The following is a 15,875-nucleotide window of genomic DNA, read 5'->3' on the forward strand; positions in this document are numbered from 1 at the left end:
TAATATTTATATGTAAGTCAAGATGGTGAACATGAATTTATACTGGATACAGTATATCCGATTGAGAGATTTTTCTCTAATACATCGTTTGAACCCAAATCCAGTAAAGATGAATGGTTGAATTCATTTAGAATTAAGGTTCTGCCCAGTGGTGTGACAGAAATTCAAAGGACAAAGGAGTTTAAAACACTGGTAAGAGTAATTGGTATGGTGTCCCTTGGATTCTCAGCTTTATCTGTGTCATGGACCGGGGACCTCAAAGAATGGCATTGAGGTGAAAGAGGCAGAACTAAGCCTGAGGGATATGACATATACCTGGTCATGGGATCTCTGAGTTTATATTTTAGAAGTACACATCTTTGGTGAGATACCTGACACAGGGTATGTTCTAACAAATGTTTGTTGAATAAATGAGTGACAAGGTCCAGAGGTGGTTGAGATATAATTTGGGGAGAATATCACTTAAGATGAAGTGGCAAGGAAATGAGAGTCAAATATAAATCAAATCTGGATGATTTGGAAATGACTGCCAAATTGCGTTAACTTTGTAGTGTGATAGTAGATTAGTTGATTTGCCTGAGTGATGGTAACATTAAATTATGAAGACACTTCCACAGTGATTTGAGAGGTAGGCAATACTGCTTTTACTTTTAGTCAATAACTTAAAATAGATTTGTGGGGCCAAATTATTCAGAGTATATACTATTAGACTGGTTTAATTGTCTTCCTTATTTCTTTAAGAATGTCTTACCTGTCCAAAAGGCCGCTTCACGAACTCTATGCATTTTTCTACGTTATAATCGTAAACAAGAACAGAGACACGAGGTCATTCAAAAATTAATTGAACGTAAGTAATCATTGTCTCTCATTTTGAAAAATAGAAAGTAAACAAACTGGTTGGCCTTAGTGAGATCTGACTTATGTATCATTTTGCCATGAATAATTAGGCCAATGTTGGTATATATTTGCATCTGAGTTTTGTAGGCTAATGTTTTTGGCTTGTTTTAGAAATCTTTGACAGGATCAGATTTGTGATGAATGAGAGTAATGACTACTCTAGGCTGCCTTTTGTGAATTTCTACACTTGAGATATTAAAATATGTATACTTATTGTTGAAAGCCCAGCTTCTATCCTGATTAATACAATTTGGAACTAAGATATAAGTAGGCTATCCTTGAATCTAATAATTTGTTTTATGTTCCTATTTTAAATATTACAGAATGTGAGTTTTGTTCCCTTGAATAGACTTGATGGTACACATGAATGTGAATCTGGGAAGCCGAGGTGGTTTATAAGGTCTTAAAAAATTGTCAATTAACAAATGCAAATTTAACTTGCTGTGGGCTAAAATCAAGACAAAAACCTTTTGTTAAAGTGTTAATTCTAGAAGTAGTGGTGCACACCTATATATACTTAGTGAATTTGTTAATTATTGTGTACTTGCTTTGACTGTAGTGTCTTAATGCTTTAATTAAACTCTGTTATCCAGCATAGGCAGGTAATGGAATTTTTCTGGTTATTGGAGTTTCCCATTTTAAGTATGGATCACCACTTTTCAAAAAATGAGAGTACATAAAATTCCATTTAAGAAAAAATAATGCTCAATATACTTTAATCTTCCTTTTTTTACTGTATTTTAATTCAGTTTTCATTTTTTTAGTGGTAGGACCTGACCTTTAGAATGTTTTATTTTGAATGGAGATTCTATTTGGGTTTTTTTTAAAATTAATTAATTAATTAATTAATTTATGGCTGTGTTGGGTCTTCGTTTCTGCGCGAGGGCTTCCTCTAGTTGCGGCAAGTGGGGGCCACTCTTCATCGCAGTGCACGGGCCTCTCATTATCGCGGCCTCTCTCGTTGCGGAGCACAGGCTCCAGACGCGCAGGCTCAGTAGTTGTGGCTCACGGACCTAGTTGCTCCGCGGCATGTGGGATCTTCCCAGACCAGGGCTTGAACCCGTGTCTCCTGCATTGGCAGGCAGATTCTCAACCACTGCGCCATCAGGGAAGCCCTCTATTTGGTTTTAAATATTAAGAATTTTGCTTCTGAACATTTCTGTAATAAGGGAGAGAAAATTATCCTTTCAACATTGACTTGAATTATTTTCAGTGATATCGTGTTTACATATGATTTTACTTCAAAGCATTTTTAAGGAAACGAGAAGAAGAAAACAGTTAATTTCATTGGTCAAAGATTTTGAAGTTTTACAGACCTGCATTTGAATTCTAGCTCTGTACTTTCCAGCTCTGTGGCTTTAACCTCTCTGAATCTCAGTATCCTTACCTTTTAGGAGGAATAAATTTATTCTCATCCCATTGGATTGACTTTCAGGATTTAATGAGATAATATGTGTAAAGTACTGGGCTTCCCTGGTGGCGCAGTGGTTGAGAATCTGCCTGCCAATGCAGGGGACACGGGTTCGAGCCCTGGTCTGGGAAGATCCCACATGCCACGGAGCAATTAGGCCCGTGAGCCACAATTACTGAGCCTGCGCGTCTGGAGCCTGTGCTCCGCAACAAGAGAGGCCGCGAGAATGAGAGGCCTGCGCACCGCGATGAAGAGTGGCCCCCACTTGCCACAACTAGAGAAAGCCCTCACACAGAAACGAAGACCCAACACAGCCATAAATAAATAAATAAATAAATAAATTAAAAAAAAAAAATGTGTAAAGTACTTAGCACATGGTGGGTAATCAAAAAATAGTAGATATGTTCATTCAATATTTAATAAATGCTCATGGAACTGAATGCAATGTTTAATACATTTTTTCTGTTTTTTCAGGTGCTATTAATTTGGGGGTATATAATATGTTTTTTTCCCCCTTATCTCTTGTTTTTGCTAAACAAATTGTGGATATAAAAAAGATTGTCATGGACTTAGTGATTTTTTCACGTGAAATTTTATGTAGGAAAAATTAAACTTATAATTTTTTGTTGTTGTTTCTAGAACTGGGCCAAGGAAAAAGTTATTGGAATAGACTCCGATTTTTGGATACCTGTGAATTTATTATAGAGATCTTTTCCAAATCATTTTTCTGTAAATATTTCTTTCTACCTGCTATTGAACTGACACATGATCCAGTAGCAAATGTGAGGTATGGTACCAATCCAAGAAAATATTTGAAAAAATTGTATTTTTTATGTATCTACTGTAATGAATATATGCAAAAGCATTTTCTTAGTCAATTAAAAATAATCAAGTGAAGAATTTATACTTGTTTTGAAATTCTTGGTAGACTTAATTGAGCCTCAGTAGGACCTGGAAGCGTGATCTTTTAACACTGTCTCAGGTCTTTAGTTTATTGGGTTGACAGCAGTAGTCACAGCCAGATTGGCAGGCTTCTCCAGCCACTTGGATACACACATTGGCATCAAGAGAAGATTGAGTAGATGTGATTAATTTATCTATATCTTCTAAGACTAAAGGAAAAAATAGTTGAAAGTTGGCTTGGAGAAGATCTGTCCATTTTTACAGGCCCATTTATTCAGAGAAGTAAGGCTGTTTCCAAGTCTTTTAGCTGTCTCACATTTTCAAAATCCAGTAAATGGTAATTGGAGTTGATTAAATAACTGTGAAGTTAAATGAAACAGGCCTGAAAATGGCTTGCTTGGAAACTGAAAAAAAGAATAAATGTATTTTGCCTTTTTTTCCTCCCCAAATAAGCATATTAATTTGTTTTAAAAATTGTGGTAAAACATACATAACATAAAATTTACCATTTTAACTATTTTGTACAATTCAGTGGCATTAAGCACACATGCATACTGTTTGAGTTATTTGTATATTGCATAATGAGTTGAAGAGAATTTTAAACCCTCAGCCATTAGATTTCGTATTTGTGCTCTATGCCTCTGTTCTGAATTTGAGGAACTCAGATCTGTAGGAGACACAGAGTCAGTTGGCCAAGACTTCCTGAACAGAACTCCAGAGCTCCCTGCTGAGCTTTCACATGCCAGCCATGCTTCATGCTAGTTTCATGCTGTGTGACATATTTGTATCTTTTACAAATAACTAATGTGCATTGTAGACAACATGCAAACATTTAATACTTTTTAACAGGAAGACTTGGCCAGGCAATAAGCATAGACTGATAGCATGGCTGTTGAGAGAAAATATACCAAGAAGAATTGTCAAAAGATGTTGAAAAGTTCAGCCTAAGAATGTTGTGAGCGTTATTTAAGGGGAACACATCTAGACATTGGTTTTGTTTTGTATTTTTAGGGTGAGAAAATACAGAAAGTACCACTGCATTGGCTTTAGTATTTTGTGCATCTTACCTGTGCTGTATAAACTAGAGCTGAGGTTTCCTTGACTTGAGATTTAAAGCAAATTTAAAGTGATTTTAAGTAAATTGAAAGACCCCGTTGATAATTCTTTAGAATTTACCTCTTGGTAAATAACTAAGGGATCCAACCACATTGTTAACATTTAGCAAATTGAAGTTGTGATTCTAGAAAAATAGCTTCCAATGTGTTGAATTGTCATTTATCAAGCAGTTCCCAAAAATTATTTGAAAGGAAGTGAAATCATCTCTACTCGAGTCAGTGTGACTAATAGCATAGCATTGACTCTAAGGGAAAGCAACCTGTTAATTCAAAAACCAGATGAAGATGAATATTGCTCTATGAATTTTGGTGGTTTTTCTGAGTAAGAGATGATCGTATAGCAGTTTGTCTTGGTTCTCACTCTCCTGCTTGGGCAGCTGCCAGCCTAACAAATGGGTCCAGCAACACCATATACTAACTGGCTTTTGGATACGAAAGCCTTTGCTCAACACTTTTAGAAATATGCAGGTAGAATGAAAGCCATTACAGGCGAGAGTGGCAGGATCATGCAGGGGAGGAGGAGAGTTTCTGGAGCCATACTCCCTGAGCTGATTTCCAGCTCTACACCAGCTATGTGTCTGGGCAACTTACAAAACCTCTCTGTGCATCAATTTCCTTGGTACCTAATTCATGGGGTGTTCTGAGGAATAAATACTTGAGGTAGTGTACATAAAGAATTTCGTTTACCTGAAAAGTATGATCCCTAATCTCTAAATCTTTATAATCTCCTGGGCCCAGGATTCTCACAGAGATAAATCACTGCTAAGGCTTCTGTAGCTTCTGTTGAATGTATGTTTTCTAGATCTGCCTTGGGTTATAAAGAATGAAGTGTGCGTGGACTGTTGATTGTTTTTCCTTAAGTGAATGTTTAAAATTTAAATTCACTGAGTCTAGACAATACCAAGGCTAGAAAAAGACTATTGGTATTCAAAGGAGCCTTCTCTTCAGCTGCCAGAAATGAAAACAATTCTCTTTGGGGTATTTGGGACCCCTTAATTAGAGAAAGCATTACCATGCTTGGCAGTATCCGTGGTGAGTGCTGAATAAGTTTGGGACTATTATTGCTATGTACAGAGATGAAAATTCTAGAGGAGGAGCTTCTTTTGCCTTTTTGGTTGAATAAAAAGCAGATTTTATTGTATAAGAATCCTCAACTGAAGGCTCAGCTGAGAAGGTATCCTGGGAACTCCAGGAATGGGACTTAGTTGTCTCAAGGTTTGGCATAGAAATAAAAAAATAGTATCTGGAGAGCTCTTAGATGAATGAATGAATGAATGAATGAATGAAGACGGCAGCCCCAAGTTAGACAACCAGCCCTGGCAAAGCAGTAGAATTTTAGCTTAGCAAAGCAGAACATTTCCTGCACCATCTTTTCCTAGGAAGTTTTTTTGTCTGTTTGTTTGGTTGGTTGGTTTTTTTAATACTTTCCTGGATTTCCTTTCACCTCTCTGGAATTCTTCAGTTTGCCTGTTGCTTCTTTATCAGCCCCATTTAGACTGTGGTGGTGCTGTAGATGCTCTCCTTTTATCTCTTCTTCTCAAACTGCACTTACTTGCCTGGGTGATTCTCCAGTCTCATGGCTTCTGTATCAACTGTGTGCTGAAGATTCCTGACTGCAAATCTCCAGCATGGACATTCACCCTGGACAGAAGACTCATTGAGCCAACTGCCCACTAGGATTTCCATCGACTACCTAACAGGCTCGTCAGACTTCATCTGTCCAGTTAATCCCCATCTTCCTCATCTGCACTTGCTCCTTCTGCAGTCTTCTCCGTCTCAGTAAATAACCATTTCGTCTTGCCAGTTGTTCAGGTCAAAGCCGTGACTTCCTTTGTGTCACTCCACTTCCAAGCCCTCTGCACATCCTGCCGCTTGTAAAATATATTCAGAATCAAACCACTTCCCACCACCTCACTGCTGCCACTCCGGTTCAAGCCACCATCATCTCTTGCCTGAATTACTGAAAGAGCCCCCTGCCACCCCGTGTCCCTTTTGTCCTTGACCACCTACAGTCTAATCTCAATACAGTAGCCAGATGATACTTTCCAAACGTTAAGTCAAATCATTTCACTCTGCTGTGCAAAACCCTCCATGGCTTCTCATTGCTCTCAAAATAAAAACCAGTCTCCAAACCGTGACCTGCAAGGCCCCGGATGAACTGGCCTCCTGTTTCCACTCTGAGGCCTCCAGCTAATTTCGTTTTTGCTCTGTTCTAGCCATGCTAGCCAGTTTGCCAGTTTTGGCCAATTTGTTAATTTGGGGCAACTTCTAAGGCAAGCTCCCCTGACGGGGCACTTGCTCTTACTGTAGTGGTTTTCTCTAGATAGTCACAAGGCTTAGTCCCTAATTTACTTTAAGTCTTTGCTTAAATGTCATCTTTTCAGTGAAATCTTGACTAAAAGCCTCTCTGACCACCTGTTTGGAACTTGTAATCCCCCTCCTTGTACTCCTTCGTCGTCTTTCCCTGCTTTATTTTTCTCTGCAGCATTTACCACTATTTGACAGACATTTTACGTATTTGTTTATCCTCTCTCCCTACCCGTGTACTAGAACGTAAGCTCTGTGACAGCAGAGAATTTTGTTGGTTTTATCCACTGCAGTATCTCAGCACCCAGAATAATGAACGCTTGACTCATCATAGGCCCTCCGTAGACATTTGTTGCATAAGAAATTAACTGTCAGGCTAGCCAAAGCTTGAGTTTTCTTTCAATTTCATGTGACTGTCATTCTTATTTATTAAATTCACTCCCAAGTTAATACTTTCAATTTATTGCAGAATGAAACTTTGCTACTTGTTGCCCAAAGTGAAATCTACCCTGAAGATCCCTGCAGATAAACATCTACTTCAACAGTTAGAAATGTGTGTGAGAAAACTCCTCTGTCAAGAAAAAGATAAAGATGTTCTGGCCACTGTGAAAAGAGTAAGCGTCCCTCTTGCCACGACCTTTGCCTTTCTTGCAGTGTTCATCACAGCCTCACTATCTTAGCTTGATGGGATAGCAATGTGTTAAAATATTTCTATCACTGCTAGAGTAGTAAGAATTAGTAACTGACTTGGTTGATGTGTGCTCCAACTGGATATGGAAGTTCCTTCTAGAGGGCACTGAGACATTAATCTTTTATTACTGGTGATATAAGCTCTACGAGAGAGCTTACATTTTAGGTACTCAGTAAATACTGTTCAGCTCATAATGAATGAGTACTTCATTCACCAAACTCTTTATAAGTGATTAGAATTGGGAAAACTTTGTTGGTATAATTGGGAAAGTCACATTTGATAGAAACTTAGCCCTGAAAGGGCTGGAAGGGCCTTCAGTGATCTGTTGGACTTTGCAGAAGCTCTAGACCTAGAAATGTTCAAATGTTTGCTTCAGATCTTCTTGGCAAGTGGCAGAGCCAGGGCTCAATATAGACCCTACCACTGTTCAATTCTGTAACGTTGTGTCTTATTGGTTTTTGTTTGTTTTGTTTTAGCCTGTGATCTTATATGGATTGTTGGCAGTATTGGAACACTAACACAGTAAACATTTGGGTTAGTGAAGTCAAACCTTAAAATACTTTATAATCTTCAAAACCTTTTGGTTGAGCATGTAACGAATATTTTTATAAGGTTATGTCAAATTAAAATCATTACTTTTATGGTGATGAATTGGGAGATTCGGATTGACATGTATATACACTGATGTGTATAAAATGGATGACTAATAAGAACCTGCTGTATAAAAAAATAAATAAAATAAAATTCAAGAAAAAAATCATTACTTTTATGAATCTGAATGTGAAGTTCAGGACACATAGTTTTTGGGCATTTATTTGTAGTGAGAGAAGTTAATTTATTAATGTCTTAAGTAACTTGGTGTCGACGGTGAGGAAAAAAAAAAGAGTCCTTTGATTTTTTTTTTTTTTCCTCTAGAGATCATTGCCAGATGTTGCATAAGGAACTTTTTAATAAAGTGATTTGATAACTTAGTATTAATTAGTATAATTTTATTTTACTGAAATGTAAATTCTTCTTTCATTAACTGAAATAATCAGAAATACCCAGAGTCTGGACATGCATCTAAATCTAAAAACATAGATACACATAACATTTGTTTCTATCAGATATTTCTGTCTTTACCGTTTAATTACAGAAGTATAGGCAATGGAGTTAACTTTCAAAATAGTAAACATGAGACAGTTACTTACTTTTTTGAGAGAATTTATTAACTGAAGAGGTAACTCAAGCTGACCCCATAAATAGGGGCAAAAATGATATAATTAAATTGATAGATTATTAACTTTCAATGGATTATTCTGGAGTACAGCCCTTATTTTAAGAACATGTCACATGAGGAAGTCAGTCTGTCCCATGAAAATTCTATAGTATAATGTTTATCAAACTGATGTATTGGTATGGGAAACTCTCAGGAAGCTATTCAAAGCTTTGGGTTAAAAATGAAATAGTTTAGTCAGTTTTTTAAGATGAAAAGTAATTTCATTTAAAAGGGCTATTTCATGCCATAAATTATAACATTTTCATAAATTTCAGCATAAAAATAAAATTTCAAATAAATATTATGTTTGCAATGGATAGCTTTGGGCATATGAATAAATGTACTTTATCCTGGCCATCAAAGTTACTCCTGTAAAAAAGTACTGTCCTCTATCAGAGACAGAACCCTGGATTAGATGGGCCATTGTTTGATTGAAATAATTTATTGCAGACCAATGTATTCTGAAAGACAAATACTAAATTAAGAGAATGCTTTTTTCTATTGGTTAAAATGTCATAATAATCAAAAGTTTCTGTGGCAGGGAACTAAGGATATTAAGCCCAATGATACCTAGCTTTGTATATATTTAGCTAAAAGATTTTTTTAAAAATTCAAAAATTATATTGTATTTCTGAAGATTCAGAAAAGAGTGGCACAGGAAGTTATTAGAAACTAAATTGCATGTGTTTAGTATTTAAAATAATCCTCTACACTTGCTTTTCTTTTTTTAAAAAAATTAATTAATTAATTTATTTTTGGCTGTGTTGGGTCTTTGTTGCTGTGCACGGGCTTTCTCTAGTTGTGGTGAGTGGGGGCTACTCTTTGTTGCGGTGCGCAGGCTTCTCATTGTGGTGGCTTCTCTTGTTGCGGAGCATGGGCTCTAGGTGCACGGGCTTCTGTAGTTGTAGCACGCGGGCTCAGTAGTTGTGGCTCGTGGGCTCTAGAGCGTAGGCTCGGTAGTTGTGGGGCACGGGCTTAGTTGCTCCGCGGCATGTGGGATCTTCCCAGCCCAGGGCTCGAACCTGTGGTCCCTGCATTGGCAGGTGGATTCTTAACCACTGCGCCACCAGGGAAGCCCTACACTTGCTTTTCTTAAGTTGAAAAACTTTTAAAAGTTTAAGTGGATCCTGGTGTTAATATATAGAGGTTGATTAAAAACACAACGTAGAGTTGGGAAGAACTTTAGAGACTTTCTTTTTTTTTTTTTTTTTTTTTTTTGCTGTTTGATTTTTTATTCATTAACTTCAAAATGTAATTGAAATTCTACTTAATTCTTACAATGGAGAAAAAATTTTTTTTAAATCAATCACATGTTATATGAAAGCCTTTCACATAGTGGAGAAGTCTCTTCTTTGATCCTCCCTCTGGAAAAGGAGTCTTTCTGAGAAATCATTAGTTGATTTAATTTAATTACTGTTGAATAATTTCAGACATTTTCTTTGCAGACTGTGTTAGAGTTGGACAGAATGGAAATGTCCATGGACGCTGTGAGTACACTCTCTTTACCTTATGTTGAAAGGAATATTTAAAAATTGGCAGAGACTCATCATTAATGTTTCACAATTTCATTTTAAACTTTAAACTTAGTTTCAGAAAAAATTTTATGAAAAAGATTTGTTGGATCAAGAGAAAGAAAGAGAAGAGCTACTTCTTTTGGAAATGGTATGTTTTCACACACACACAGACATACTCTTTTCTGACCAGTATTAACTGTGCTTTGTTATTAAATCTAATCAATAATTTCTTTTAGTTTCATACTACTTTTATTTTCCCTAAATGACTGAAGAAGAATCCTGACCTTTTGAAATATGTTCTTTTATGAATTGTAAGGAAAACTACATTTGAGAGCCTTTTAGAAAAAAACTACCTTATTGAAGTATAATTGCCTTATGATTAACTGCAAATACTTAAAGTGTGCAATTTGGTGAATTTTGACATATAGACATATCCATGAAACCAGAATATAAAATACCAAATGTTGCCATTCCTTCAAAAATTTCCTTATGCCCCCTTTGTGATTCACATCTTCTACTCTAGTCCCTAGCAACCACTAATCTAGTTTCTGTCACTGTAAATTAGTTTGCATTTTTTAGAATTTATATAAATTGAATCATATGTTAGTACCTTTTTGGGTCATGCTTCTTTCCATCAGCATGATTACTTTGAGATTCATCCATGTTTTTGTGCATATAAAGAGGTCATTCCTTTTTATCTCTGAGTAGTAGTAGTCCATACTGCGGATATACCACAACGTGTTTATCCACGTCTTAACGGACATTTGGGTTACTTCTAGCTTGGGAACATTAGTGAAGAAGTCTTTGAGTGGACATAAGTTTTCATTTCTCTTGGGGAAATAACTTAGGAATGGAATGGCTGGATCATATGGTAAACTACACTTAACTTAAAAACAAAGACTGTTTTACAAAGTGCCTGTGCCGTTTTACATGCCCATTGGCTGTGGTGGAGAGTTTCAGTTACCCCGTATCCTCTCTAATGCTCGAGAGGGTGGGTATGTAATGTTATCTCTAATTGCTTATCCCTGATGCCTAAGGAGGCTGAGCATCTTTTCCTTTGTGTATTGGCCATCCTTATATCTTAGTCGATGAAGTCTCTTTTCAGATTTTAAAGTGGTTTTTGTTTATCTTCTTACTGAGTTGTGAGAGTTCTTTATAAACTCTGAATACAACTCCTTGGTCAGAGATACATTTTATGAATATTTTCTTGGAGTCTGTGCTTAATGGTGTCTTTGGAAGAGAAGAAGTTTTTAATTTTGATGAAGTCCAACTTATCCTTTTTTTCTTTTAGCATAGTTCATGCTTTTTTGTTCTAAGAATCTTTTGTCTAGCCCCAAATTATAAAGACTTTTTCCTATGTTTTCTTCTAGGAATTTTAGTTTTAGGTTTTACATTTAGGTCTATGATTCATTTCAGGTTAATTTTTATATATGTTTATTTTTTCCGTCTCAATGAGCAATTATTCTAATGCCATTTATTGAAAACTTTACTTTCCCCATTGAATTTCCTTAGCACCTTTTTTAAAAAAATCAATTGTCCATATATACATATGTCTGTTTCTTGACTCCCATTCTGTTGCAGTAATTTATAGGTTTATCTTTTTGGCAATTCCAAACTATCTTGATCGCTATAACTTTATAGTAATTCTTAAAATCAGGTAGGGTAACTTTTCCAACTTTTTAAAAAATTGCTTTGGCCAGTAGAGGCCCTTTTCATCTTGAAACAAAGTTTAGAATCAGTTTATCAATTTCTATAAAAAGCCTGCTGGAATTTTAGTTAGGATTGTGTTAATTAGCATTGATCTGTAGGTCAATTTGGAGAATTGCCATCTTAACAATATAAGTCTTCTAATCCATGAACATTGTCTATCACTTCATTTATTTAGTCTTCTTTACTTAGTTTTGGTAGAGTTAAGTGTAGAGTTCAAGGCAGTCTTTTGTTAGATTTATTTCTAGTATATTACGTGTCTTGGCATTGTAAATGGAAGTGTAATTTAAAGTTTTACTTTCCAGTTTTTTGTTGCTGGAGCTTAAGAATACTATTGATTTTTGTATATTAACCTTGTATTTTGCAAATGTGCTAAGTTTGCTTATTTGTTGTAGAAGTTGGTTTTTAGATTTAATAAGACAGTCTACCTGAGCCATTATGTCATCTTTTAGTACAGTAGGATTACTTCTTCCTGTTCAGTGTTTGTGCCTTTTATTTCTTTCTTTTTGTCGTATTAAAAGGTCCAGGACCTCCAGTATAATAAGAGACCTCTGACTAATAAAAGTGATGCAAGTAGGCATCTTTGTCTTTTTATTGATCTTAGGGGGAAGCAGTTCAATCTTTCATCATTAGGTATGGTGTTACCAATAGGTTTAATATAGATGCCATTTATCGCTTCTATTCCTAGTCTGCTGAGAGTTTTTATGAATGATTGTTGAATTTTGTCAGATGCTTTTTCTGCATTTCCTGAAATGATATTTGTTTTTCTACTTTCATTGTGTTAAAACACTGAGTTACATTGATTTTTCAAATGGTAAACCGATTTTATATTTTGGGATTAAACTCTATTTGGTGATGATATATTGTCCTTTTCTCCGCTGTTGGATGCTTGGCTAATTTATTTAAAGGAATTTTGCCGTTGTATTCATAAATTCATGGTGGAAACTGGTTTATAATTTTTGGGGTAATTTCTTGGGTCTTTTAAATTTGGTGTTAGAGTTATTCTGGCCTCATAAAATGAGATGGATAGTATTACCACTTCCTCTATTTTCTGACAAATTTTGTATAAAATTGGTTTTTTTTTTTTCCTTGAGTGTTTGATAGAATTCACTAGTGAAACTCAAAGTTTTCATTTTGGAAGGATTTTGATAATTCATTCAATTACTTTAATAGCTATAAAACGATTCAGATTTTCTTTCTTTTTTGTCAGTTTGATAAGTTGCTCCCCCCCCCCAATTTGTCCATGTCATCTAAGCTGTCCAATTTGTTGGCATATGCTGTTTATAATATTCTTATATTATCCTTCTAATGTATATAGAATCTATGGTGATACCCCCTGTTATATTTTTATCTCAGTGATTGGTGTTTCTCTCTGTCTCTTCGGTCCCCCCCCCCCTTTTCTTTTGAATTGCTTTTTGGTGTTTTCTCTAGAGATTACAGCAGACATACCTAACCTTTTATAGTCTTCTTATTGTTAATATTGTACTACTTTATTTAACAGTGATACAGAACCCTTTACCTGCTCCATACTGTTCTTTATGTTACACTTGTCATGTGAATTACATCTGCACTGAAAACCCCACCAGTCAGTGTGATAATTTTTGCTTTAAGTTGTCATATGTATCTTGAAGAACTTAAGAGAGTAAACCTGTGTGTTTACTCAGATGTTTACCATTTCCAGTGCTCTTCATTCATTGCTTAGGACCCAAATTTCCCTCTTATTTTTTCCCTTCAGCCTGAAGAACTTTCTTTGGAAGTTCTCGGAGTGCAAGTATTTTGTAACAAATTATCTTCATTTTCCTTTATCTAAAATGTCTTATTTGTGCCTTTCTCTCTAAAGGATATTTTTATTGGATACAGAATTCTGGGTTTACAGCCTTTTTTATACTGTACTTTAAGAAGTGTTTCTGTCTGTGTTGTGGTCTCCATAGCATCTGATAAAATATCTGTTCTCATTTGAATTATTACTCTTCTCTATATAATGTTGTCTCTGGCTACTTCCAAGATTTTTTCTTTTCTTTTTTGTCTTTAGCAGTTTGCTTGTGATGTTTTTAGGCATGATTAGCTTCAAATTTGTTCTGTCTTGGATTTGCTGAGCTTCCTGAATCTGTAAATGTGTATCATTTCCCAAATTTGGGAAGGTTTGAGCCATTATTTATTTCAATATATGTTCTGTCCCAGTTCCTCACTCTTATACCTCTGGGTCTCCAATTGCACATATGTTAAATCTTTTGATATTATCCCACAGGTCCATGAGGCTTTGTTCTTTCTTTCTTTCTTTTTTTTTTTTTCCTTAAACTCTGCTACTCAGAGTGAATAATTTCTGTTGATCCATCTTCAGTGTCACCAGTTCTTTTCCTGCCCTCTGCATTTGGCTGCTGAGCCTCTCCACTGATTTTAAAATTTCCATTACTCTATTTGTCAGTTCTAAAATTCTGATTTTTTATATTGTCTATTTTTCTGCAGAGAATTATGCTGTGAGATTAAAAACTTAAATGGAAATCCTCTGAAAAGCAAATTGCATTATTTCAGCAGTCTAAGCCAAAGATTAGAGTTCAGGATTGCCAGTGGTAGAAGATGTAGAGAATAAGCAGACTCTAAAAAATGTTAGGACTTAATGACCTAAACCCAAGACAAAAATCAGAGAATAGCAAAAGATCCACAGATGATCCTGATATTAGAGTTAGCAGACAAGGACTTCAAGACAACTGTGATTAATATGATCAAGATAGTAGAGGAAAAGATGAAGCAGGTAACACTACTGTTAAGCTCACTTAGTGATATTTTTCAGTTTTGCATGTTTTATTTTCAGTTTTAGAATTTTTATTTAATAGTTTTTTATGCAGTCCAGTTCTATGTGGAAAATTTTTTATCTTGTCTATTTTCTCTGCCTTTTTATTTTACATGTGCACTTGAAAAGAATGTATGTTCTCCAGTGTTGATTGTAGTGTTCTGTACATGTCAGTTATGCCATGTTTGTTCAGAACTTGATATGTTTATTGATTTTTCTTGGCTATACTGTTGGGATAAAGAACTCTTTGAGTTTGGGTAACATTTTGTTTCTTGGTCTGGGAGCTGATTATATGGGTGTGTTCACTTCGGGAAAATTTATTGAGCTGTACACTTATATTTGTGCACTTTCTCTGTATGTATTATACTTCAATAGAACATTTAAATAATATCTAAAAGATCATTTCCTTTTCTCTCATTCTTTTAAAAGAAGAACATTATTTTGCCATGTATCAGTCAGAAATGGAAAGGGCCAGTAGTAACACATTTTGCTGATGAGAATTAGTAAATATGTTGTAGAAATTAACGGCTCATCACAACAATGCTACTAAACTCATTGTTTTAGTTTGACAAGCCTCCAAGGGCACAATTCTGTAGATGTTAAAAAAAAACACAAATCTGAAAGAACTGTGACTTCTTTAGACACTAATTTGGAAAAACAAATTACTTCTGTTACATATTTTTGTGAACTGTATCTGTACCTCTAAAGCTTAGAGTAATTTCTGATTAGAACAATTTTCTAAATCTAATGCTTACTTTTAATGCTAAGATACTGTTTTATTAATAGGAACAATTAGAAAAAGAAAAGCAACAAAATGATGGAAGGCCCATGAGTGATAAAACCTTTGAAAAGAAACGTAAGTAGTTTTCGCATGTCTTTATCACCAAGGTACCCAACTGATGTTGCATCCTAGCATGCTGAGAGACCATGCTTAGTTTTAAATTTAATATGAAAAATCACTTCACTTTCTTTCATTTATCAAAGTTGTTTTCAAAAATTGGCTGCTAACTGTGATATAGATTTAGGAGTACATGAATAAATGGTGAGGATCAATGTGGAGGTTCAGATCCTTCTAAGGAAAGTTTGAAGTTTGGTAACAGCAATAAGATTGTGAAATTGATCACTGAATAACTAAGATTGAAATATTTAAATATATAAAAAGTAAGATTTGGAAAAGAGTGTTGCTTCACTAGGGATAGTGATTCATATTCTCTGCATTGCCTTGTATGTGTATGGGGATTAATAAGAACTCAGAGGAAATTATAGCACTTAAATCAGAGT

At 35.3% G+C, this 15,875-nt stretch overlaps 1 protein-coding gene across 3 annotated transcripts in view; it reads left to right on the forward strand.

The window, feature by feature from the left end:
- Positions 1–15,875, forward strand: part of PPP4R4 (protein phosphatase 4 regulatory subunit 4) — a 115,223-nt gene that overhangs the window by 84,879 nt on the left and 14,469 nt on the right. For all 3 annotated transcript variants that reach the window (XM_059914920.1, XM_059914921.1, XM_059914922.1), the window contains 6 exons: positions 742–847; positions 2,948–3,095; positions 7,103–7,247; positions 10,028–10,069; positions 10,170–10,244; positions 15,381–15,450. In XM_059914920.1, the coding sequence (XP_059770903.1) occupies positions 742–847; positions 2,948–3,095; positions 7,103–7,247; positions 10,028–10,069; positions 10,170–10,244; positions 15,381–15,450 (586 nt within the window). The remainder of the gene's footprint in view (positions 1–741; positions 848–2,947; positions 3,096–7,102; positions 7,248–10,027; positions 10,070–10,169; positions 10,245–15,380; positions 15,451–15,875) is intronic.

Source organism: Balaenoptera ricei, chromosome 2, assembly GCF_028023285.1.
Source record: "Balaenoptera ricei isolate mBalRic1 chromosome 2, mBalRic1.hap2, whole genome shotgun sequence".
Lineage (NCBI taxonomy): Eukaryota > Metazoa > Chordata > Mammalia > Artiodactyla > Balaenopteridae > Balaenoptera > Balaenoptera ricei.